The sequence below is a fragment of the Solanum dulcamara genome, chromosome 9, assembly GCF_947179165.1.
Source record: "Solanum dulcamara chromosome 9, daSolDulc1.2, whole genome shotgun sequence".
Taxonomy (NCBI): domain Eukaryota; kingdom Viridiplantae; phylum Streptophyta; class Magnoliopsida; order Solanales; family Solanaceae; genus Solanum; species Solanum dulcamara.
In genome coordinates, this window is record NC_077245.1 from 14,974,650 (window position 1) to 15,001,874 (window position 27,225).

Genomic DNA, 27,225 nt, shown 5'->3' on the forward strand with positions numbered 1-27,225 from the left:
TACCACACTCGAGCCACACCTTTGAGTTGATAGGCCACTAGCTCGGCCTTCTCATTTGGTGGCACACCCATGATAGCCACAATCCGGTACACCTCATTAATGAACTCCATAGGGTCCTCATCTAGTTTAGAACCATCGAACTCGGGCGGATTTATCCTTTGGAAATCCCGAATCCTAGAGGCTGGATTTTGCATTTGGGGAGGAGGAACACCTAGATTCCCTTGGTTAGCTACGACTTGAGCTAACAAAGTAATAACACTGCGAAACTCGGCATGGGTTACCCCATCTTCATGATGTTGGGCATTAGGAATCGGAGGAGTTTGGTCCTCATTGTCAATCCTTGCTCTTTGAGGTGGTCTTCCATGAGTCATTATCTAGAGAACACAAAATGGGTAATTAGTTAAAGGAAAGCTTAGGACACTCTAAGGCAGGACATGAATTTGAAAGAAGTGAAAATTTTCCTAAACGCCTCATAGTCTCTTATTCATAATTGTGGCGCGCTTCACAACCATGAACAAGACCCTAATCGACGCGGTATGTTGGACTCCAAGGATCATTCAAAACCTCGGGCTCTGATACCAAGTTTGTCACGACCCAAGCCTAGGGCCTAGACGTGACATAGCGAATGAGGAACCCGAAAGTACCTCAAACAAGCCTCTTAGCATTCTTTTATCCTTTCATAGGTAATGATGATAAATAGACAAGCGGAAATCATAATAATAAATATTCAACTTACATATGTCCAACAATACCTCTAACTATTAGATTTAATGGGGCTAAGACAAGTTCCTAGCTCACCCTCAATCATAATAGAAGAAATGCCATAATAAAATATCTTAACATATCATAAGCTAGAAAGACAAAGGAGTATTGTTTCCGGAACATGGGAACTCACCAAAAGTAGTCTTCGATGGAATATCAACTAGCCACGTGGAGGAGAACGAGGAGGAGCACCGATCCCTACATGGTGATATCATGTAGGCAAAAGAGTATGCGTTAGTACTTTGAATGTACTAAGTATGTAAGGATGCATGAACATTGAGAAAATATTATAACATTTATGTAATATGGAACATAATGTAATACATGCATAATAAATCATATGGATATCCTTTAAAACATTCATTTTGTGGGAAGCTAACCATAACCGACATTTAAGACCATGCGAGCTATTACATGGAATCCAACATAACCCCCTACGTTGGCCGGGGAGACTACTTGCCGGGTAGAACTCCGTCAACTTCATTCATTTCTTTAACTTTAACTTTAAGGGCTATTTATGGATCCATTAGCCTAAGCCTACAAGGGCTCCTATGTTGGCACATAGTTAATGAGACAAGGGGTTGCTACTAGGATTCCCTTACCGAATCCCACCTCAATGCCTCATTCGGTGCTAAGTCAATCCCACGGAATAGTTTAATACTTCAAAATATTCATAGCATATAACTTGAGAATTCAAACATCACGTTCGGTAGAATAGCTCATTAAAATATTTGATAATTCAAATATGCAAGAATTGTCCTTATTGCATAAAGAATCCATCATTCATATCATTTCATCATTCTTTCATTTCATAAGACTCCCTTTTTGATCATAGATATTGCTTTCATAAATATTTATTTGGAGTCAAAGCTTTCAAGTCAAACTTTATTAAAAACATAGTAAAACTAGGTGGGTTCAAATCACTTCAACTTGCAAATATGTATGTAAATAAATATACATAAATACTTTGAAATCCATTAATTAAAAATCATGCTTTAAACAACCCACCATGAATTTCAAGAACCTTTAAATAGATAAATAAAAGAATTACTTGTAAACCATCAATTCATACATATGAAATTATGTTGCATCAAAATAGAGCAATAATCATTAGTTTAACCATGATTCATACTATTAAGTAAAATTAAGAATTAACATAAGAAAATATTACTTGAAATCAAGATATTTAATTGAAAGAGTTTTTGGACTACATGGGTGGAAGAACCCATGGATAAACACCCACATAACTTAGAGTAAAGCTTAAAGAAAATAAACATAATTTATCATATAATCAAAATAATTTAGACATGAGAGTGGAAGGAATACTCTCATTGAAACCTTACATACCTGGAAACCGAAGCTTTAGTTGGTACCGGAAGACTTAATGAACACTCTTGAGTCCTAGCTTCTCTCCTTGCCGGAACGTTTTGTGTACTACCCGGAATATATGAATCACCGGAATAGTATTTCTTCACTACTAAGAACTAAAACTATATTTGAGAATGTGTATAGAGAGAAGATTTGCTTGAGAAAGCTTGATGAATAAAATGAGGAAATAAGGTGGGTATTTATAGGTGGGAAAGATGACCTAACAATAAATAAAATAATTATAAATAAAAATCTGAAAATTTAGTGGAATATATTGATGTCATGGATGATGTTAAATGGAGGACAATTTATGTCATGAGTGATGTCAAATATATCTAGATCTTTCTATGGTAGGTGAAATGAGTTATCTTTGACAGAATACTCTTTTTGGAAGCTGCGTTTGAATAAGATAAATTCCTTATTAGGATTTGGTGTCTTCATAAGAATTGTAGATATGGAAGTCTAGTTTCATATCGTTCAAGAATCAACCAATTTGGATAAACCTACAGTGAGATATGATTTTTCTTCTATAAACACTCATTTCCGTAACAGCATCCTACCTTACAAAGATTAATTTATTTGACCTACTTAACCTCCGAATCTTAAAATATGGTCTTCATAAAAGTTGTAGGTAATGATCGTGTGGTTACTCAGAAATTTGAATCACTCAATTTGGATATTTCTATGAAAAGTTATGACCAGAATACAGAGGCTGTATCATGTTTAGGCAAAAATTGAAACATCGTATACAACGTTTTTAGGGGATATTACAACATAGTCACAAATTTGAAACCATATCACACAAGCAAGTCAAACTCATTAACTTAATTCATTTCATGGATGACCATTCATTAATCATCCATGCACTTACACAGCCTCTATGGTCAGATATCAATTGGAACATTTTCGGTTTTAATTTTTCTTGCTTATGTCCCTTCAACCGCGACATCGACATCAAGTTTACTTCATTGAGATACCAATTAGACTCAATCCATACTACAAGCGACAGACAACACGAAAGGACTGAATAAATGGAACTACTTTCTAGAATGCTTCATAGCTTTCCAAAGATTAGATGTAGACGTCAACAGACTAATCTGTATGAGTCTATTCCATACTTGCTCTTGTACTAGAGACCAGTAACCTGGAATTTAATACCAACTTGTCACGATCCAACCACCAAGTCATGCGGGCACCTACTCTAACACCCAGATAAGAGAATCATTTATAGAAATATCATGTAGAAGTTTAATAAAATACAAATAATAGGCTAAAAAAGTTATGCAATCACTTTACATTAACTTGAAAACTCCAAGGTTTATAACAAGAAACAATCTAACACCCCCAAAGATATTAATCTAAACAGGCACAAGAACTTCTAAAGATACAAAGTATAAATAAAGTAATGACACAACTCCAACCATAAGGAAGGAAGTGTAAAAGCTGTTGGAGAAGCATCTTCGTCTTCACCTAAGAAACACCACTGACCTTGCAACCAGACTATGCCAAATGACATAAAAAGAATAGTATCAGTACAAACAACACATACTGGTAGTCTTCATCGGTCAATCTGATACCCACCGCATAATATAAAGAAATCAACAAAAAAATATCATGCTCTTTAAGAAAATACACTGTCAAAACTTTATGCACAAGCTTTTATCATTTTTATTTACCTCTTTGTCGTTGAAGCCTAATATTTATCCCTTCTAGTTGGTCTGCTTCCAACACTAATACAGATCAAAACCTAGCCATTCTAACACATAGAAGAGTCTTTGAACTACGGGTCACCACTAATACTGTCTAACCAGTCTATTTTCTTAAGTTTTCACACCAATATTTGACCCTAGAATAACTAATATCTCACTTGAAAGAGGAAAACATTTAGGTGGACTAAGGCTCCTCTGGTAATCGTATTGGCCCGCCATGGCGGGACCTATTCCATTCTAATGGCCTCGCCACAACAGGTTTCCTCCCGCCAGGGCGGCCTGCCCAAAGACAGAATCTCTAAATTCTCTCCCAATCCCTCTTTTTTCACATGTACCAATAATACATCATTAATATCTAACTCTAAGTCACTGATCTTACTAAACCACACATCGAATACTCTTCACTTATTTATCCATGGCCTCATACCTACGATACAGATGCATCTAGCCACCATAACATAATTCGAACAACATATACAAAAGCAAATTACCAATTTAGCATTTCAAAAACAATATACAGTTTCACAATATAAATCTCAAATACAACAGTTAACATGATAACAATTGGACCTTCAGTCCTTTCATTTCAATTATTACACAAGATGAGCATGCTTAATTATAATCGAGTCAGTTTATCTATCATCACCTATATAGTCAAGATCAATTCACATATTATAGCTACACCATTGTTCTCTCATGGAACCCATACCTAAACTATATATATATCTCGGAATGTGACACCCGATCCAATATATGTGTCAGAACGTGACATCCGATCCTATATATGTGTCAGAACGTGAAACCCAATTCTATATATGTGTCGGAACGTGACACCCTATTCAATATCACAAACACAAACACAATCACAGTCTACAATGAATAGTTCACATACTTGCATAATCAAGTAACAGGTTCATTGCATGCAATTGTTCACAAATAGTCATTTTATTGGTTTCATTCTATCTTTCCCTTCATTAACAATATTTTATCAAGCTTTGCTTATTCAAGGCATCACTTTTAGTAGAGCAAGTTCAAGATTATGAATTTCACGGTCTTGAGATTGTAGACCAATCACAATAATATATCAATCACTCAACCAAAATAATTAAATGCATGGTAAATATCACAACATTACTCAATCACTATTAAGAATCTCTCTATGATATAGACTAAACCATAACCTACAGCCACATGTAATTAAATAGGTTTATGGCATGAGATCTATCAACATTAAGTCATTCACATTCACCCTTTATTTCATAATTTGCACTACTCAAGTAATTCACAGGGAATAATCAACATGAACACATAATTATTTGTATAAACACATCCCTCTATATACATCAATGGCCCATAATCCCCAAGCCTCATGATTTCATTATGACCCAGCTATTGTCTACACTTAACCTCACAAGAGTCATTGGCCTTCTAAAATGTTTCACCAAGATCATTCAAAGATTGGACATTCATCACTAGTCACATAATAATCATGGTCCACATCATACATTCTCACTCTAAACAATAATTGACAATCATTTAACCATCCAGACTCCGCGCCCGAAGGCTTAGGCATGAAATCTCCCGTCAATCTACATTATATTAAGTAATGGAAAGAATTTATAACTTCTTAATTTAGAAAACGTAGCCTACCTGAGCACCAAGCAATTGTAGAAGGATTATAACATGTATGATCCCTGGCTTCTGGAAGGAGAAACTATGGTGACGGGCCTAAAATCCGTAGGTTGTAGCCTTCCTTGCGCTAGGAATCTCTTCTTCCCTTCTCTCCAAGCCTAGAGCAACTTTTTGGGGGTTTCTTAGGTAACCCTCATCTATTTTGGCACCTAAGGAAATAAGGAGATAATAAAAATATGCTATCTTTTCATTTTGGCCCGTCAAATCCTGCTCTGGCGGCCCAACACGGACAACGTTTAGTAAAATGGGCATAACATTTTACTCCAAACTCCAAATGAGGCAAATTTGGTGGCGTTGGAAAGAAGACTCATAGACATTTAATTTGATATATCATGGGCTACCTAATTCATTATAGGAAGAGAGCTATGGTCGTTTGAAGTTAGCCCTAGTTTAAGCTTTAGTCTGAAACTAAATCGGAAAGACACTTTCAACTTAGCTTTGAGATAGGGGCATCGTAAGACCTTTATTCACAACTAATGCACTGACATACCAAGGAATTGATCCTAATTTTATGACAAATGAAATTCGTATACCTTTACCGCAAATATTTTTTAGTAATGATGGGTTAGGTCATTACACAAAAACCCTTGAAAAAAAACATATTACATCCCAAAGATTGAAAAACCTAAACTAAACAAATTAAAAATGTTAATTCCCTAGTGAGATTTGCTCTCATTAAAATCTTAATCATGAATACTTGAGACTTTAATTTGGGCCCTATGCAAAGTTCTGTGAATACTTTTGAAAAAGTTTTGAACAAAAACAATTCTCAAGGACCTTACCAGGTAGTGCCCGCTGATTTAGAACACAATATAGCAAGATATAACAAATCATAACATGGGAGTTTGGGGAATAAAGCAAGTGGTTGAATATGTTCCTCTGCAGTTGAAAGAAGGTGTTGTAGGATAATACTTTATAAGTAGGTATAAAAGTTCAGAAAGTTGGCGTACAATTGAATGATGTTATGGATCGCCATTCTCATGCCTCTTGGTGTTAGCTAGCTTCTTGTCTTGGAGTTCTCCGGTCCTCATCTCTACTGATTCATTCATTTCATCTTTCTTGACTTCCTCTCTGTTATCACGATAAATTGCGTATAAAATCAACTGCACTGCTCCTAATAAAGTTCCAATGCCATTTGGTACCTGTCAAACAAACACTTTTCTGAGATTTATGCAAGATAGTCAAAACGCGTTTTGAACGCGTAGTCAAAAAAGGAACAAAATGCATTTTGAACGCGTAGTCAAAAAAGTAACAAAACGCGTTTTGAACGCGTAGTCAAAAAGGGAAGGTTCAATACGCGGATTTAACGCGTTTCTAGTTTCCTATAAATAGAAGACCTCTTGCCCTCATTTATCCCATCCCAGAAAGAAAGAGTAAGAATACAAAGAGAGTTATACACCAAGATAAATATTTTAGTCTTGAGTGTCCTCTTTAGTAGTTATTCCTTTTACAAGAGAGAAGTGTTAATTGTTGTTTTCTCCTTGTATTTGAGAGCTGTGTACTCCATATTTTTATAGTGAGATCCTTCTACCTCGTGGTTTTTCCCTTCTATAAGTTAGAGGGGTTTCCACGTAAAATTCTTATGTCCAAATTATTTTTATTATTTGTCATATCAAACTTTAGTTGTGGTGCTTCCTCACCCCAACAGTGGTATCAGAGCCCTCGGTTATTCTGTCTATTTTATGCGAAGGTACTATCTGTGAATAGTAACTTTTCATGAATAGTCAAATTTGGTAAATAGTACTATTCACGTGAATAGTAAATTTCAGTGACGGTACAGTTTGTCACAATTGTTCGCAAAAATATTCAGAAATGATCTAGAAGGGTGTAAAGCAAATAACAATGTCGAGTACAACAAAGTTTGACGTTGAAAAATTCAATGGGACTAATTTCTCATTATGGAAAATGAAAATAAAAGCAATACTGAGAAAAAACAATTGCTTAGCTGTAATTGAAGGCAGGCCCACAGACTTTGTTGATGACAGCAAGTGAAACGACATAGACAGCAACGCAGTTGCTGATCTACACTTGGCACTAGCTGATCAAGTGTTGTCTAGTGTGGCGGAAAAGCGGACGGCGAAGGAAATATGGGATACTCTTACGGGGTTGTATGAGGCCAAGTCTTTACATAATAAAATCTTCTTCAAAAGAAGATTGTATACTCTTCGAATGGCAGAGTCCATGTCAGTTACTGAACACATCAATACTTTGAATACTCTGTTTTCGCAACTTACAACAATGGGTTGCAAAATAGAGGGAACTGAACGTGCGGAGCTTCTACTTCAAAGTCTGCCTGACTCGTATGATCAACTCATCATCAACCTGACGAACAATATAGACAGTCTAGTTTTCAATGAAATTGCAGCCGCTGTCTTGGAAAAAGCAAATCGGCGCAAAAATAAGGAAGACAGACAAGCAAGTTCGCAGCAAGCTGAAGCCTTGATGATGGTGAGAGGAAGACCAACGAAACGTGGCCCTAGTGAGAGTCACAATCATGGCAGATCTCAATCAAGAAGTAAGAAGAATATCAAGTGCTATAACTGTGACAAAAAAGGGCACTTCAAGAAAGATTGTCGGTTCAAGAAGAAGAGTGAAAACCCTGAGCCATCAAATGCTCAAGGGAATGTTGCATGTACCTCGGATGATGGCGATATTTTATGTAGTGAGGCAATATCAAATAATGAAGGCAGAAAACATTTCACTGATGTCTGGATCATGGACACAGGAGCAACATGGCACATGACTTCCAGGAGAGAATGGTTCCATCAATATAATCCTATCTCAGGAGGGTTTGTGTTCATGGGAAACGATCATGCTTTGGATGTTATTGGTATTGGGTCCATCAAAATAAAGATGTATGATGGCATGGTTCGCACCATCCAGGAGGTACGATATGTAAAAGACTTGAAGAAGAATCTATTGTCTTTAGGACAACTAGATGATAATGGATGTTCATATAAGACTCATGGTGGAATCATGAGAATATCCAAAGAAGCGCTTGTAGTGATGAAAGCGGAAAAACTTGCGGCAAACCTATATGTGCTTAAAGGTGAAACACACCAAGAAGGAGAAGCATCAACCGCGTCAGCAAGTTCATTTGAAGAATCAACGATGATGTGGCATCATAAACTTGGCCATATGTCGGAACGAGGTTTGAAGATTCTTGCTGAGTAAAAACTTCTTCCAGGGCTCAAAAAGGTTTCACTACCCTTTTGTGAGCATTGTGTTACCAGTAAGCAAAATAGACTGAAGTTTAGCAGTTCCTCTGCTAAAAGCAAGGAAATACTAGATCTGGTCCACTCTGATGTCTGGCAAGCACCGGTGGAGTCCCTAGGAGGAGCGAAATATTTTGTGTCATTCATCGACAATTACTCCAGGAGGAGTTGGGTGTATCCAATCAAGAGAAAGACAGATGTTTTTCCAGTTTTCAAGTGTTTGAGGACAGATAATAGAGGAGAATACACTGGTGATGAATTTAATAACTTCTGTAAACAAGAAGGTATTAAACGGCAGTTCACAGTGGCATATACTCCACAATAAAATGGAGTAGCAGAGCGGATGAACAGAACCTTGTTGGAACGGACAAGAGCTATGTTGGCAACTATAGGGTTGGAAAAACCATTCTGGGCAGAAGCAGTCTAAACCGCCTGTTATGTGATCAATCGGTCACCATCAACCGCAATTGATCTGAAAACACCAATGGAGATGTGGACAGGAAAACCAGCTGATTATTCTCGCTTACATATATTCGGAAGTCCTGCTTATGTTATGTACAACACCCAAGACAAATCGAAGTTGGATCCAAAATCTAGGGAATGCATTTTCTTAGGGTATGCTGATGGAGTCAAGGGGTATCGCTTGTGGGATCCCACAACCCGTAAGGTGGTAATCAGCAGGGATGTTGTATTTGTTGAAAACAAGATACAAGCAAAAGAAAATAGCACTTTAAAAGAAAAATCAGAGACTACTACAGTTGAAGTTGAAGAAATAGAAGAAGTTCCAGTTTCTTCTGAAGCAGCACCAGAGCACGAAGAACAAGAGCAAGCTGAGATCGAAACTCCACAAGTTCGACGGTCAACTAGGGAGAGAAGAGAACCAGCTTGGCACTCAGATTATTCTATGGAGATTAATTTGCATACTGTCTACTAACAGAAGATGGAGAGCCTTCAACTTTTCACGAGGCTATGAAAGGCCAAGAATCATCTCTATGGGTAGCAGCAATGCAAGAAGAAATTGAAGCTCTTCATAAAAATAAAACATGGGATCTTGTTCAATTACCACAAGGAAGGAAGGCCATTGGAAATAAATGGGTCTACAAGATCAAACGCAATGGTAATGATCAAGTGGAGAAGTATCGTGCAAGATTGGTGGCGAAAGGATTCGCTCAGAAAGAATGTATAGACTTCAATGAGATATTTTCTCCGATGGTTCGACTCACAACAATTCGAGTGGTCCTGGCGATGTGTGCTACATTTGACTTGTACTTGGAGTAGTTAGATGTCAAAACTGCATTACTTCATGGAGAACTTGAAGAAGAAATTTATATGCTCCAACCAGAAGGTTTTGAAGAACAGGGAAAAGAGAACTTGGTTTGCAGGTTGAACAAATCTCTATACGGTCTCAAACAGGCGCCGAGATGTTGGTATAAGAGATTTGATTCCTTCATTATAAGCCTTGGATACAACAGACATAGTTCAGATCCTTGTGTTTATTACAAGAGATTTGGTGATGAAGATTTTGTTATTTTGCTGTTATATGTTGATGATATGTTGGTAGCAGGCCCCAACAAAGATCGTCTCACAAATTTAAAGGCACGGTTGGCTAGGGAGTTTGAAATGAAGGACTTGGGACCAGCAAACAAGATTCTAGGGATGCAAATTCACCGAGACAGAAATAATAGGAAGATTTGGCTTTCTCAAAAGAACTACTTGAAGAAAATCTTGAGACGCTTCAAGATGCAAGATTGTAAGTCAATTTCTACCCCACTTCCTATTAATTTCAAGTTATCCTCAACTATGAGTCCTAGCAATGAAGCAGAGAGGATGGAGATGTCTCGAGTACCGTATGTATCAGCAGTGGGAAGTTTAATATTCGCCATGGTATGTACAAGACCTGACATTGCACAAGCAGTGGGAGTGGTTAGTCGGTACATGGCTAATCCTGGAAGAGAGCATTGGAATACTGTTAAGAGGATCCTGAGATACATCAAGGGTACCTCAGATGTTACAATGTGTTATGGAGGATCATACTTTACTGTTAAAGGTTATATTGATTCAGATTATGCAGGTGATCTTGATAAAAGTAAGTCCACCACAGGTTATGTGTTTACTCTTGCTGGAGGAGCTGTAAGCTGGGTTTCAAAACTACAATCTATCGTGGCTACATCTACGACGGAAGCAGAATATGTAGCAGCTACACAAGCTAGCAAAAAGGCAATATGGATGCAGATGTTACCGGAGGAGCTCGGGCACAAACAAGAGAAGGTTGCTTTGTTTTGTGACAGTCAGAGCACTTTGCATCTTGCAAAGAATCCGGCATTTCATTCAAGAACAAAGCACATACGAGTTCAGTATCACTTTTTCCGTGAGAAGGTGGAAGAAGGCAGTGTGGATATTCAGAAAATTCACACTAATGACAACCTGGCAAATATGTTTACGAAGCCGATCAACAGTAACAAATTCATATGGTGTCGATCTTCTATTGGCCTAGCAGAAACGTAACATTGCAGTAATTGGGTAGAAAGGATGGTGTGAAGACTTAATTGATTCTCAATTAAATCTTCAAGTGGGAGAATGCAAGATAGTCAAAACGCGTTTTGAACGCGTAGTCAAAAAAGGAACAAAACACGTTTTGAACGCGTAGTCAAAAAGGGAAAGTTCAATACGCGAATTTAACGCGTTTCTAGTTTCCTATAAATAGAAGACCTCTTGCCCTCATTTATCCCATCCCAGAAAGAGAGAGTAAGAATACAAAGAGAGTTATACACCAAAATAAATATTTTAGTCTTGAGTGTCCTCTTTAGTAGTTGTTCTTTTTACAAGAGAGAAGTGTTAATTGTTGTTTTCTCCTTGTATTTGAGAGCTGTGTACTCCATATTTTTATAGTGAGATCCTTCTACCTCGTGATTTTTCCCTTCTATAAGTCAGAGGGGTTTCCACGTAAAATTCTTGTGTCCAATTTATTTTCATTATTTGTCATATCAAACTTTAGTTGTGGTGCTTCCTCACCCCAATAATTTAATCTTAGGATTTGTCATTGTTATTAAATCAATCTTTTATTCCTTCATTTGGTTGGTACTGACTTGAGACAATGTTTACCAAAGTTTTCTGTGAAGGGGACTTTTGGAATTATTCTAACTACCGCATAACAACCACCGTTAGCCTCCACTACACATCCACCATTGCACAACTAGCACCGCCAACCATTTCCACCACTAGCCAACACTACCGACCACCTCCATCTCAACTTGCCGGCCACCACAGCCCTAACAACTTCTATTACTAGCCTCCTCCTCACAAGCACCACCATTGCCAACCACCACCACAAGCACTTTCACCGCCAATTGCCACCTCAAAACTTCCACCGCTAATTGCCACCTCAAGACTTCCACCTCCTAGACCCCATTGCACAATCAGTCAATCAGCATTGCTGGTCACCTCTACCAAATACAACCACCACTAGGCACCACATCTGAACCATAAAAATTGATCACCATTATTGTCAACTACCATAGTCACTAGCTTTTAGAGCGTGCATAGTCAAACAATTAAACACACTCAAACATTGGGGAATAAACAATCTTAAATATCCCGAGCACATATGTGAGAAAATATCCTAATAATTTGATGTGTTCAAATTCAAATATTTTAGTCTTAAAAGAAAAACATACGGAGTTTAGTCCACTGGAAAAACCTGTGAATTAAATCAGTAATTTACTACCGTGACAAATTAACCAATATATCTAATAGATTAGCCAACGTATTGCAAAAGGGGAATAAAATGCTTAAATTGGCAAACACAAAAATAGATTATAGATGAACATATCTTTTGTAACTTATCCATAACAATGAATCTATTCAATAAATATACCTACATCTATCCATTTTTTTGGGCCTAACTCAACCTCAAAAGGTAGCTCATGAGGGGAGAAAGAACATATAAGGAGATCAAAGGACTCCTTATACCACTGATGTGGTACTCCAACACCCGCACACCCAAGATTGGTCATCTAGAGCATGGACAATATAAGATGGGAAGGCCAACATTGGAAACAATGAATTGGGATGGACATGGGTCTGATACCATGTAAAGAAATGGATCTTGGGCCTAATTCAATCTAAAAGCTAGCTCAATAGGTGAGGATTGTCCAAACCATATTAATAAGATCACTCATCCCTTAAAGAGTGGATGTGGGACTCTTTACAATCTAAAGGTAAATGAAATGCATAAACTCAAAAAATTCTAAAAAAAAAATTTCATAAAGGATGACAAAGTAAAAATTTCTTACTTCTAGTACCTATTGAGTATACTAAAAGCTGAATCAGCTAGTTACTTTACTAAACATGAGGAAGGTTAAATAACTTATCATTACAGAGAGAGGAGAACCATACATCATAATACAAGAAACTGTAAAAGCAAAGCCATAAAGGAGCTTCCTTTTATTGCCATGAAATGCCAACAGGGAAATCAAGGCCAGGCATGAGAAGATGGAAAGGACCTCAAAGAGGCATCCGCAGAATTTGGCCTTTTCTTTCTTCGGGGAAACTATGAGGAAAATCAACTCATAGGTTGCCTCCAGGACAGCGCCTATGGAACTGATGTAAGTTACCAGCAGGTTGTCTGGTGACACAAAAGGTAAACTGTACCTGTTTTCATTCACCAAAAGGCATCCACATTAAGATGTAGGATGAATAAAAAGATGTCCACTAATGGAACCTGTACTAAAAATTACCAATTTCAGTTAATGAAAGAAAAGGATTCCATTCTCTCTTTTCCACCACTATCTTCTCTTTTACTTTGGACTCTTTAGTCTTGTCAGTTTTATTGTAATTAATTTCGGAAGGCCTAGGGAGTGGATGAGTACTTTTATGGAAGGAGGAAAAAGTTATACAATAACTTCTTAATCAATTTGATTGATCTAGAATATTAATTGTCTGGAGAAAAAATGTTGCAACCTACATTCTCCCGTAAGTATAGCAGTAAGCATCACAGTTTGGTAGTTTATAATGCACTTGCATGCAGCGTCAAAACAAGATGGCTTTAAAGCTAAAAACATTTGTGTAATGACCAGGTAGTGCCCGCTGATTTAGAATTCAATATAGCAAGATACAACGAATCAGAACATAGAAATTTGCCTTTAGAAGGCCATATTGTACTACATTTATAAAGCATACAGAGAAATAAAGGTAAGTGCTTGAATATGCTCCTCTGCAGTTGAAAGAAGCAACCATAACTTTTGATCCAAATGGAGCTACAGGATAATACTCTATAAGTAGGTATAAAAGTTCAGAAACTTCGCATACATTTGAATGATGTTATGGATTGCCATTCTCATGCGTCTTCGGTGTTAGCTAGCTTCTTGTCTTGGAGTTCTCCAGTTCTCATCTCTACTACTGATGATTCATTCAATTCATCTTTCTTGACTTCCCCTCTGTTATCACGATAAATTGCGTATAAAAGCAACTGCACTGCTCCTAATAAAGTTCCAAAGCCATTTGGTACCTGTTAAACAAACACTTCTCTGAGATTTATTCTTGGGATTTGTCATTGTTATTAAATCAATCTTTTATTCCTTTATTTGGTTGGTACTGACTTAAGTATCCTGATTCTCTGAAAACTTTACAAAAATTCTAGTCGTGAAACATGAAATGACCAATGTAAAAGTTACTGAATACTTCAAATAAAAGCTACTCACCAAAATGAAAGGGTCCTTTCCAATCAGGGCGAAGATAAACCATGAAGTACTGCAGATGAAAACAGATAGTGACAAGAAGAATGGCATGTACTCCACGCTTTTAGATTTGATTACCATCCTCTACAAAAGGAGAGAAGGAATAAAGTTATAAAAGAACATAAAAGAGAATTTTGTTTTACTGCTAATACAAGCTTACTTTGTAACCCAAATTATGATTTTAGCTCTAATGTCGAATACTTCAAAATAGAATTCGGAAGATTGAACTATGATGAGACTAGGATTTGTTGTAAGGAGAGTACCATTGCTGAGAAACATACTCTTGAAAGGGGAAATTTTCAAAGTGATCATTTGGGCCATATTTGTTTTCATTTAATGAATGTCTAAATCTGAATCATTCAAATCTCAGTATATTAAGTGCACTTGTTTTCTTTTTTCTTTTACAATCACTTATTTTCTCTGAATTTTTCATAATGACAGATTATGTGCAAAATCATAAAGAAGATGTTTACGTAAAGTTTTCCTACCGGCCTTGGGCCTCTATCACTAGCCTCCACCTCACAAGTACCAACATTGCCAAGCATTTCCACCACCAATCGCCACCTCAAAACTTCCACCTCCTAGACATCATTGCACAACCAGTCAATCAGCATTGCTGGACACCTCTACTAAATACAACCACCACTAGGTACCACATATGAACCATCGATATTGACCACCATTACGGTCAACTACCACTATCACTAGCTTTTAGAGCGTGTTTAGTCAAACAATTAAACACACTCAAACGTTGAGGAATAAACAATCTAAATTATCTTGTGCACATATGAGAGAAAACATCCTAATAATTTGATATGTGTTCAGATTCAAATATTTTAATCTTAATAGAAAAACAAATGGGGCTTATTCCACTGGAAAAAACATGTGAATTCAATCAGTAAGTTACTTACATGACAAATTGACCAATATATCTAATAGATTGACGAACGTATAGCAAAAGGTGAATAAAATGGATAAATTGGCAAACACAAAAATAGATTATAGATGAATATATCTTTTGTAAGCTGTCCATCACAATGGATCCATTCAGTAAATATACTGACCTACATCTATTTCAAGAAATGGATCTTGGGCTTAACTCAACCACAAAATCTAGCTCACGAGGGAAGAATTGTCCTAGACCATATAAGAAGATCAGAGGACTCCTTATCCCACCAATGTGGAACTCCAACACCCGCATGCCCAAGACTGGACATTTGGAGCATGGACAATATAAGACGGGAGGGCCAACATTAGAAACAATGAATTGGGATGGACATGACTCTGATACCATGTAAACAAATGGATCTTGGGTAAAACTCAATCCTAAAAGCTTGCTCAATAGGTGAGGATTGTCCAAACCATATTAAATAGATCACCCATCCCTTAAATGTGAGACTCTTTACAATCTCAAGGTAAATGAAATGCCTAAACTCATAATAAATTCTAAAAAAAAATACTTCATAAAAGATGACAAAGTAAAAATTCCTTACTTCTAGTACCTATAGAGTATACCAAAAACTGAATCAGCTAGTTACTTTACTAAACATGAGGAAGATTAAATAACTTACCATTACAGAGAGAGGAGAACCATACATCATAATACAAGAAACAGTAAAAGCAAAGCCACAAAGGAGCTTCCTTTTATTGCCATGAAATGCCAACAGAGAAATCAAGGCCAGGCATGAGAAGATGGAAAGGACCAAAAAGAGGTATCCGCAGAGTTTGGCCTTCTCATTCTTGTGGGCAAATATGAGGAAAATCAACACATAGGTTGCCTCCAGACCAGTGCCTATGGAATTGACGATAGTTACCAGCAGGTTGTCTGGTGACACAAAAGGCAAACTGTACCTGTTTTCATTCACCAAAAGCCAATTTCTAAATTAAACTCAATATTTATTTTAAGAAGAAAAGGCAAAAGAAAAGATAACAACACTATTATGTTTGGATCTGAATTATATACACCAACAATTATAAGTTCTTTACACTATTAGTGTAGTTTAATATGTGATAGAATGTTAGTTACCATTTTTACTAGGTTAGCATATTAATATTTATTATAGAATTTATTTCTAATTCTCTAACTAGATTGTATCACAAATAGAAATTACACTCATTGGAAATCTTCAGAGTTAAAAAAATATTGCATTTGATAGCACCCAACTTCTCAAAGGGTGTGTTTCGTATGGAGGTAAACATTTTCCCTAATTTTCTCATGTTTGGTTGGTCAAAATGTTTCTCTAGGAATACGAGCTTCTTAAGTGGTATTCCACCCAAAATGTATCCTCATTCCTCCCCCCCCCCCAAAAAAAAAACCCCAATACCTTTCGACTCTCACTACCCTACCTCATACCCTTCAACTCATCCTCGCTACACACGCCTAAACCCCCAACCCCTCCTCAACACCCACCCTGACCCCTGACCTCACAGTGTTTGTCTAAAATATATAGAAATACTCATGGAATAATACATTTTGTTTACTTACCGAACACCAGAAGATATTTTCCGTGAAAAATATTTTCCTTTCATACCAAACACACCCTATGTGGTTTTGTTTCCGTGTCCTTATTTGACTAGTGAAAAAAAAAACCTTTTATTAGTAGTATATAAGTTGAAATAGAAAATTGTTCTTTTTTTCCTTTGAACCAAGGATGCTAAAGGGGAAAGAAAACAATGAAGGTTGATGCTTGTAAAACTTAGAGCAGCACCACTAGACTACAGCTTTGGTAGCGAAAATTGGATATTTATTTTCCCCAACGTAACTGTCACACCCCGGGAGGGTACCCTAGGCGTGGCCGGCACTTGAAGGCTATTTCTGACCTCCGAGCGAACCACCTGGTCCAGTCACACATTCCTTCAATCACATTCTCTTAGCGGAAAACTCAATTAATGAAATACTGTTCATAAATTAGGGCCAAAGGCCAAACAATCATCAATTCGACAAGAAATTTTTAAAAAAAGGCAACTCAAAAGAACAATTCAACATTTCTACACTCCGGTCTATGAAGCCTCTATCAAAGTCTAGGAGGTGCCAATGACAAGCCCATGGCTACCAACAATCAAAATAAAGGAAGCGACAACTAAACTATACAAGAAAGTTCAACATCCTCCGGAAACTAGGAGGACTCACCAACTGGCTGGAAGTGTATGGGGATCTTCAACGGAGCGCCGGTTGATGATCTCTAGTACCTGTCGCTGCATCATGAAACGATGCAGGCCAAATGGCGTCAGTACATGAAATGTACAAGTATGTAAAATGGCCGAATGAGACGAACATCAAGGAAGAATCAAATCAACTCGGAATCTCAACTCAGGAGAAATAACAACTCAATCAAGTGTCCTCAGTCTAAACAAGAATATAATTTAGATGGGACCAATCACATACAATTCAACTCAGTCTGACTCAGAGTACTATCAAGACCTATTTGGGAGTTTCTCTTATCCGACAACTATCTCTTATGAGCCAGTGAAAGTACAACAAACCGACGTTATTGCCGCGTCCGTTCATACTTTGCTAGGGTATGAACGAATCAACCAATCATGGATCCAATCCAACCAAGTCTTATAATGTCAGGACAAACATTTTGGGGAAACATCCGACTTTAACGGTTCAATCCCCTCCTACGTTTGGCGATGTAGTTATTGGATTCGAGTATGGACTTTACTCTTACCCAATTCGGTGCTCGATACTCCTCCCAAGACTCAATGCTCATAAAACTCCATCCAATCGACTCAATCAAATCATATCGACAAGTCTCATTTAAACCTTGTCAACTCGTCCACTCTAGCACAATCAATCATCTCTAAATCATATCTTTCAAGAGAAATTTAAAGGCACATTTATAGCAACATGTAAACATAACCAATCATTTCCTCTATCCATTTAATCAATCTTTGAAACTCATCACAACTCCGAGGCTTTAAATCAACAATTCAAGATAAGCATCATTTTTAAGAAAATAGCATCCTTTATCATAATCTATATAATTAAGAAGATCAATAAAGCATATTTAACAACTCATCTTCATCAACTCATACTCACATCAAGGCTCTTTTAGGAACTTCTTAGCCCAACAACATCAACACATATAGAATCAATTAAATAGGGGACAAAACTCATTCAAACATAAACCATACCAAGAAACTCCATTTTCATGGACATCTAACCTCAAAGCAAGAGTAGGGCACATGGGTGGACTCAACCCATGTTTTGGATAGCCTTACATACCTTAGAACAGATTCTTGAAGAAACCTTGTTGTTGGGTCTTCAATGGCAACTTGAATCTTGAAGCTCTTGGAACAACTCTTTGCTACAAAATGGAGGAGAAGAAGAGAGAGAGAGAGACTTCTAGGGCTTTTAGAGAGAGAGGGGGCTGAAAATATGTTCCCAAAATGGTCTAGGGTGATACATATATAATTTGGGACAATTCCCAATTTGCCCCTTCTCAAAAGTTCTGAAAAATAGGCAAAAATGCTCCTGGCGCGATAGTGGCGCGTCGCGCCAGTGCAGCGCCAGGCCAATTACGCCTAAAACCTGCACATGGTTAGTGGCGCGCCGCACCAAGGACCGAACTACTGAGGCACATTCTTGGCGCGATAGTGGCACATCGCGCCCTTACAGCGCCAAGACCAAATCTTTCTGGGTTCTGGAAATTGGCTTGAAAACCCTGCACACCTCGTAGTGGCGCGTCGCGCCAGGGGACAAACTACTAAAGCATGTTCCTGGCGCGATAGTGGCGCGTCACGCCACTGCGGCGCCAAGCCAGTTTTCCAGCAATTGCAACCCAGGCCTGAAAATCCCTGTCGTGCTAGTTCGTCTTAGGATCGTCATATCTTTCGACTCCGAACTCCAAAAATTACATTCTTGGTGGCGTTGTAAAGAAGACTCGACGACCTTTAATTTAATAGGTCATGGGCCACCCAGATTGTCGTCTTTCAAAAGATAGGATCGTTAGAAGTCGACCCCTTAAATGAACTCATCCAAAAACGTAGCCACGACGAACCTTTTGGACTTAGCTTGGTCCTAGGGGTCCTTCATGACCCCACATCACCTCTAACGCTGCACAAGTTCTCAAAGACTCACCTTAACTCATGCAAATGCTCCACAATACTCGAGTTCGACCCTACCCGAATACAAGAAGGGTCCGAATCTTAGGGAAAATTTTGAGGGGTGTTACAGTAACTTTGCCGCTTCAGAAGATTAAGCACCCCTACCAATGGCTCTGACCTAATCATGGTCAATCATTCCTACATAAAATTATTTTGAAGGTGTTTGGCTAAGCTTATAAGCTGATCAAACTGGCCTATAAACACTTATTGGCTTATCTACGCATTTGATAACATCAATAGTGCTTATAAGCCAAGATCTGCAAGAAGTCATAAGCTAGTCCACCCCTGACTTATGGTTTTATAACTTATACGAACTTTTGGTTTAACCAAACCTTTTACAATTTATCCCTAATATCTTTTGTAGTTTTAGAAATAACTTGTCCTATAACATAACTTTTAATTATCTCTTTATTCTATTTCCATCATTCATTCTTTTTTATGTAAAATGTACTTTCAAATTTATATATTTTTGTAAATAACTTAAGGATATTTCAGCCTTTTTAACAAAAGAAGAGCATATCAGCACCTTTTTACTAAACATGCTAAATGTTTATTATCAGTTTCAGTACTTCTATTAAAATATGTAAATGCTTATTTGGAAAGTCAATTTCAGTACCTAAAGTGCTTTTCAGCACTTGATGTTTATCAGATAACTCAAACAGGCTCTTTAATAAGTATTACTAGGAGAAAGATTAAAGAAGATAGAAAAAAAAACAGATGGTTTCAAGTAACAATAGAACTAATTGAAGAAACTTACCAAACTGAGAGCAAGCAATTGAGCAGAGCTATTATATAAGGAATGCTAGAAAACTGTTCTGTTGATCTCTTCCTAATAATCCTTTTGAATGTAATCCTGTATGTAGTGTCAAAATCTAATCATTAAAGTGTTCTATTAGTTTTGATGAGAAAAATAGATCGAAAAAGAAGACGAAAAGAACACAGGTACAAATGTAACAAAATACAAAAATTTCAAGAAGGCTTACATGGGCGCCATGAAGAGTAATACACCAAAAACATTTCCTATTCCAAGAAGAAGAAGAAAAAAGAAAGAGTTATAATAACCAATATTCACAGAAAACTAGGAATGACAACAAGAACTAAGATGCATGAACCTAAAATTCCAAAAGCAGTACGGAGAACTTTAATGTCTCCCATGGAAGAAATGCTTTTTTCAAGCTAGAAAACTGGAAATGTCCCCGAGAAGGTTAGCATATGCTGCAGGCCAGCAAATTTTTTTGAGTATGTCTAATATAGAGCTAAAAAGGGTCCTTTTGCTGTTGAAAGAATAACTGGCTTTTGTTTGTTCATTGAGCAGTAGTAAACTAGTAATAGTACAGGAATTTGGTTCTTTACACATATATTCCCACCACGTTTTTCACTCAAAGTATTAATTAATCCATACTATCCAGTTAAGCAAAGCATATACTAGCTTGATATTAAATCTTACTCTTAATTTGTTGAAATACACGCCTAGCCAGCATATTTTAAAACAGCAAAAAGTATATAGCATTTATGCGCAATTCTCATTTCATATAGTCAAACATGGTTGACATATACCAAAAATCATTTCATCTATACTCAAACATTAGTTCTAAGAAAGCATACTTTGTCAAAAAATATTAGTTGCAATTAAACTCACGAAAACATATCTTCTTGAAATTCTCAACCTTTTCTTAAGCTTATGATTATGTCAAAAATGCAATTTTAATGAAAGCTAGTCCAATATGTTAAGTTATCACTCATATTATCTCATCCAATTTACTCAATTTCAACTCTTTCATCAAATTATGGAGACAATACATATCTAAGGATTAACAACCGATAAAACTCAAAAAGTTTATCTAGTATGTAATACCATAGGATTCACTATACCTGATACCAGTTTATTGGTTCAAACCCTATGTGACTGTAAATTTGTAACAAAACTCATCATTAGCAAGTTATCAACCAACTCTTGTAGAATCCTTAATACCCATATCAGTTAGGATTCATAAACTCCACAAATTCAACAATAACAACAACAACAACAGCATACCAAGTGTAATCCCACGAGTGGGGTCTAAGGAGTGTAGAGTGTACGTAGAACTTACCCCTACCTTGGGAGGCACAGAAGGTGGGGGTCATAAACTCCACAAATCTTGCTTGCAAATTCAAAATACTCAGAATCTTACATCATGAGTCAAGCCTTAACTCGTGATCTACATATAATTCATCCATATTCTTAATCCATCATGAACTCAAGCAACTCAAGCTCTAATCATGAGTTTTATATATGTTTACTTTTACAGGTCATTCCAAAGTAGGTGAGTCCAACTAAGACTTTGAGTGAAAGTCGAGCCAAGGGAATGAAGACCAAGATAGTTTGCTTCAACAGGGGCTCAGTCCTCCCAAGATTTACTCAAGTTATTTTTAAATTTTGTTGCCCGTGAATAGAAAGGATCGTAAAGGGTGAAATATAGGTGCATCAGGTATTACAACAATAATCATCAGAGAATTAACTGAAAAAGTATTTATAACATAACAGTGATAGTATTTTTCTACTACTGGGTGAACACTTTTTTTTTATAACCGTGGTGTCCGGGCCAGATTGCGCTCACCTCGACTAATTCCATAGGATGCTTGTCATTCCCACCAAACAGGTACTCTGTCAACGAAGGCTAGAACATATGGGAAGAAATCTTCATCTAGTGTTTTGTCTCTACTTGGAATTTAACCTGAGACCTCATGGTACTCAACCCACTCCATTGACCACTAGAACACACCCTTGGGTGCTACAACTGGGTGAATAGTTAATCTCGAATTTTAAAAGAATCATAGAATAATGAGATATATAACTTTTGTCATCATCGAAAAACTATTTTTCAAGATACTTATGATATTTTGTTATAAAATATTCTCATATGCCATGAGATTGACAAAAAGTTTTCATACGCCCGTGAGTTGCAACCCAATTTTCTTATTTAAATAACTACAAATTTATGATCACTAACATTTTTCCTAATTAGGTGAAACAAGAGATTGACCTTTAAACATACTTGTTTAATAGATCTTAAAGTATCCCCTTTTCTTTGCTTCTTCAGCATCTTTGGATTCAGAGAACATGTAAAAAAATACAAAGAAAAGAGATTTATTGGAGGGTGATACTTATTCTCAACAAAAGGAATCCACATTAAGATGTACTAAGAATAAAAAAGATGCCCACTAATGGAACCTATATCAAAAATTACCAATAATTTTCTTTTATTTTTCAGTTAATGAAAGGAAAGGATTACATTCTCTCTTTCCGACCACTATCCTCTCTTTTACTTTTGACTCTTTTGTCACCTCAGTTTTATAGTAATTAATTTAGGAAGGCCTAGGGAGTGGATGAGTACTTTTACAGAAGGAGGAAACAGTTATATTATAACTTCTTAATCAATTTGACTTACCAGGAATATTAATTGTCTGGAGATAAAATGCTGCAACCTACATTCGCTTGTAAGTATAGCAGTGCACTGACGTAAGTATCAGGCTTCACATGATGAAGAATATGCCCAGGCATCACAGTTTGGTAGTTTATAATGCACTTCCAGCGTCAAAACCAGATGGTTTTAAAGCTAAAAACATTTGTGACTTACTATTACCTTGGTGAACAGCAGCATACTAACCAGTGAAAGTACTTCAACTTCCATATACTAGTTCCGGCATCACATTCTATTCCAACCAGCTTGATTTTCAGCACTAAATTTTCAACAGAAAGTTGGAGGTACAGCACGCAAAAGAGACTGCATTTGCACACAAAAACTGTTGTTTGATATGTGGAAATGGATTGGATTCACAGGAGAAAAAAAGACAGCATCTTCAAAGCAAAGCATATCAATATGGAAACAAACAATCAAGAGGTGAATATTAACAGAGATACAATCCAGATGTGGACATCCTACCAGAACACTTCGCAACTTTGTGCTTAACTTCTCGGAAGGAATCTTGTACATGTCTTATATCTTAATAAGTACACTGACGATAGTATCAGTATATTGATTAAGTAACTATTGGTACTGTAGAAAAATAACATGAAGAGTTGTAAGAAAAAGGTGTCTTTAATTGAAACTATTGATGTAGTAACAGTAGTTGTGTTGTCTTGACAGAAACAAATAATAAAATGAGAATCTTGCAGTAGATCCATCCCCTAAACTCTAGATTTCCTCCAAATCTGGCCATCCTTCAACACCTCCCCGACCAACCCACCATCCTCCCATCCGGTAGATCTGTCTCAACTTTCTGATCTACCAACCACCCTTTTTTTCTTTTTTGAAGAATTAACCTAAATAGCCACCACCAAACTGCTTAAACAAGAACTAGGTATACTATATATATAATCCATGTATCTTATGAGTATAGTCATGTGTAACCAGATTACCAAAGTATAATCTACGTATATCGGCTAGGAAAAGTAAAGAGGAAATCCGGCCGGTTATTTGAGCAAAGAGCCCTTTGTTTTGACCCGTTGTTTATATGCTCCAATATAATCTCCTTTTGATATTCTTTTTCATTCACATTAAAGAATGTTATGAAAGACTATAAGCATCCAATTCAAACTAAGGCAATAAGTGAAATAGGACCATTATAAACTCCTTTAAAGTGTACGCTGACATCCTCCCACACCTGTGACCAGTTTAGGGTTTGAGGACTTGAAGACTATTTTTTCTGATAGGCCCAAATCTTTCAAAAGTTCAGAGTAGCTCAACGGGCTAAAGCGTGGGCGTGGAGCATATAGAGAAGACTCAACTAGTTAGGGTGTGCCTGGAAAAGAAAAAGTGAGTTCAACAAGTTAAAGAGTGGGAATGATGCAGAAAGGGAAGACTCAACAGGTATAAAATGGATTTGGAGCAGAAATAGTAGATTCAACAAGCTAAGAAATATACTTGGAGAAAATATTGAACAAGTGCATGCATTAAAATGTTTGGAGCAGAAAGAACAGTGTTTCAGATACATTTGACTCCAACATATCGTATCTTTTAGTGAAGATCTTCGGGAACTAATTATTAAATTGTTGGAAAATGTAGGTATATTCTAAAAAAGGACTATAAGCTTTCTGCTAAGCGCATACAAGTTTACCACAAAGTTAATTTTCTCCTTAAGGTGGTTACTTTTTGCATTAAGACCACATAATCCTCCAAAGCCCAAAAATAGGATTAGCTTCAACTTAAGCTAATCCAGGGTTCTCTTCCCCCCCCCCCCCCTCCAAAAATTTTAAATGCTCATTATATTTGTTCATCAGGAAGCAAGATGACTAAGCAGAGGAAATATGGAAAGCAGAGCAACCTTTGATGCTGCTCCTTTATTTGTTCTGGAACATACTTCAGCAAGTCTTCCACCTCCTGAGAAAAGTACCTTCATGCATCTCATCTTGCCCAAAATCTTCAATGCAATAATTTACTGTCGTGATTGGACATCACAGTTTCTCCGAGTTGATTCCTCTCCTGCAGCCGTACTTTGAGAATTATCATATTTCATTTCACGAGAGTACTTAATTCAGATCAGTAGTCCAACCTCTGTGCTCATGCAGCTTCAGTTACATGTAATGTAAGATTTCACCCATGTCAGAATAATGCATATTCAAAAGTAGCCTTTGAGCAATGGACACTACAAAATCTTGCTGTCTTTAGATTCTCTAAGAAGCCATGGCCATTAAAATTCATTCGACCTCACATGATTTTAAGTTGTCCATTTAAACACCCTAAAACTCTATAGATTTCCTTCCTCTGTGGGTGCTTTGTATCTTTAGCTAAGAACTCATGGACATTATTTCCTATTTGGATTGAGCTACAACCAGGAATTTTTACTATTCCCTGGTCTCTAGTAGCTATACGGAAGTTCAAGACATCTTGCCACCGCCCAACAGAAGAGCTTAAATTCATTATCAATGTTAAATAACTTGGGTTGTTAGGCTCTTTCTCCAGGATCCTCCTGGTTAAGGATTCTAACAACTCCCCGTTTCTATAAATTTTACAAGCAGAAAGCAAAGTGGCCCAAATGACTGTATTAGGTTCCAAATGCATGCTCTTAATGAAACTCAGTGCTTCTTCAAACTTTCCAGCTCGGCCAAGAAGATCAACCATGCATCCATAATGCTCAATCCGTGGTTTAATGCCAAATTTATTCACCATCTGGTAAAATACCTTTTTCCCATCTTCCAGCAGCCCTCCATGAGTGCAAGCTGAAAGAACAGCAATAAATACAACATCATCCGGCTCTACTCCTTCCAAGCACATTTTTTCATAGAGTTCTAGGGCATCTCTGCAATGCCCATTCACTGCTAATCCTGAAATCATTGTAGTCCAAGTAATTATGCATCTTTGGGCCATCCTTAAGAAAACTGCTTTTGCATTTTCCATATCTCCACATTTTGCAAATGTGTCGATTAAAGTATTTCCTAGTGGAACTGATAAGTCATATTTGTTCTTTCTTATAAAAGATTCAATCCATTTTCCATGCTCATGAGATCCCAAATGAGAACACGCTGAGAGTACACTAATCAAAGTAGTCTGATTGGGTTTGCAATTCCCTTCAATCAACATAAGCTGAAACACTGAAAAAGCTTCATCAAACATGTGGTTATTTACATATCCAGCAATCATGGCATTCCATGAAACAACATTTTTTTCTGGTATTCGATCAAACATCTTTCTTGCTGATTGCACATCACCACTTGTGGCATATCCAGACACCATTGCTGTCCAAGATATTATACTTTTTTCCTGCATCTCATCAAAAATAGCTCTAGCAGTCTCTACGTCACCCAACTTTACATATCCAGAAATCATTGTATTCCAAGAAACATCATTCTTCTCCGGCATACGCTTAAAAACAGAACGAGCCAACTCCATGTTCCCAGCCTTCAATAGCCCAGCAATAACCGAATTCCACGAAACTAGATTCCTCTCCGGCATAGCATCGAACAAACAAATAGCATATTCTTGATTACCATGAATCATATAAGCACCAATCATTGTATTCCACGAAACAACATCTCTATCAGACATTTCATCAAACACCTTACGAGCAGAACCCAAATTCCCACCACATTTAGCATAAAAATCCATAAGGGTATTCTTAGCAAACACACTGGACTCAAAACCCAACTTTGCAATCTGACTATGAACTACTTCTCCAGCTTGTAAAGCCTCAAAAGACACAAAACACCTCAAGAGAAAGGTAAATGTGAAACTATTAGGTGTAATATTTGATACCCTCATATGGTTATAAGTATATAATGCATATTTCAGTGTCTTTCCAATGAAGCATTGAATCAAAGTGTTGTAGGAAATAAGAGTTGGATTTTGTAAGCTTTCAAAGACATGAAGTCCATAATCAAGTGAAATGAAGTTTGAGGAAAAAGTTATGAGCTTTGGCACTATAAAGTTGCTATTCATGAGGCCATTGACAATAATCTGAAGATGGCTCTCTTTCAATTGTTTGATAGTTTTGGATTTCTGTAAAAATTGGAGCAATTTTTGCTCCATTTTTGTGTGGTCTTGGAAACGTAAAAGGTTCAATTCGGGTAATACAGTTAATAACAGGGAAAAGGGGTTCTTGGAAAATGGAAAGTAAAAGTGGAAAGTGCATTTTAGGACCTCACTTTTTTGTTATCTG

The 27,225-nt window shown here is 37.0% G+C and overlaps 2 protein-coding genes across 7 annotated transcripts; both read right to left on the reverse strand.

Moving 5' to 3' along the window:
- Positions 1-6,388: 6,388 nt before the first annotated feature.
- Positions 6,389-14,079, reverse strand: LOC129903558 (bidirectional sugar transporter SWEET1b-like). The gene is made up of 4 exons (XM_055979109.1): positions 14,054-14,079; positions 13,819-13,905; positions 13,249-13,396; positions 6,389-6,673 (listed from the first exon to the last, which is right to left on the reverse strand). Exons 1-4 carry the CDS (start codon positions 14,077-14,079, stop codon positions 6,494-6,496), a joined length of 441 nt encoding a protein of 146 aa, XP_055835084.1. The 3' UTR covers positions 6,389-6,493.
- On the reverse strand, positions 13,309-27,171 carry LOC129902352 (bidirectional sugar transporter SWEET1-like). 6 transcript variants are annotated; one of them, XM_055977570.1, is made up of 7 exons: positions 20,703-22,998; positions 20,574-20,610; positions 20,348-20,443; positions 16,053-16,332; positions 14,446-14,565; positions 14,054-14,252; positions 13,309-13,396 (listed from the first exon to the last, which is right to left on the reverse strand). In XM_055977570.1, exons 1-6 carry the CDS (start codon positions 20,743-20,745, stop codon positions 14,082-14,084), a joined length of 747 nt encoding a protein of 248 aa, XP_055833545.1. In that variant the 5' UTR covers positions 20,746-22,998; the 3' UTR covers positions 13,309-13,396; positions 14,054-14,081. The 6 variants fall into 6 exon arrangements, 3 of the variants coding, with proteins under 3 accessions (XP_055833545.1, XP_055833546.1, XP_055833544.1); XM_055977571.1 differs by lacking the exons at positions 13,309-13,396; positions 20,703-22,998 and adding an exon at positions 23,019-23,205 and having other exon boundaries at positions 13,826-14,252; XM_055977569.1 differs by lacking the exon at positions 13,309-13,396 and having other exon boundaries at positions 13,826-14,252.
- Positions 27,172-27,225: the final 54 nt, after the last annotated feature.

Coding starts and splice junctions, on each gene's coding strand:
- LOC129903558 (XM_055979109.1), bottom strand. CDS start 14,079: ATGGCAATCCATAACATCATTCAAAT. Junction 13,397..13,818: donor AAATCAGCGGGCACTACCTG/GTCATTACACAA, acceptor GAATGAAAACAG/GTACAGTTTACCTTTTGTGT. Junction 6,674..13,248: donor TCTGCGGATGCCTCTTTGAG/GTCCTTTCCATC, acceptor TTTGTTTGACAG/GTACCAAATGGCATTGGAAC.
- LOC129902352 (XM_055977570.1), bottom strand. CDS start 20,745: ATGGGAGACATTAAAGTTCTCCGTACTGCTTTTGGAATTTTAG. Junction 20,611..20,702: donor TACTGCTTTTGGAATTTTAG/GTTCATGCATCT, acceptor TTCTTGGAATAG/GAAATGTTTTTGGTGTATTA. Junction 14,253..14,445: donor GAAAGGACCCTTTCATTTTG/GTGAGTAGCTTT, acceptor TTTGTTTAACAG/GTACCAAATGGCTTTGGAAC.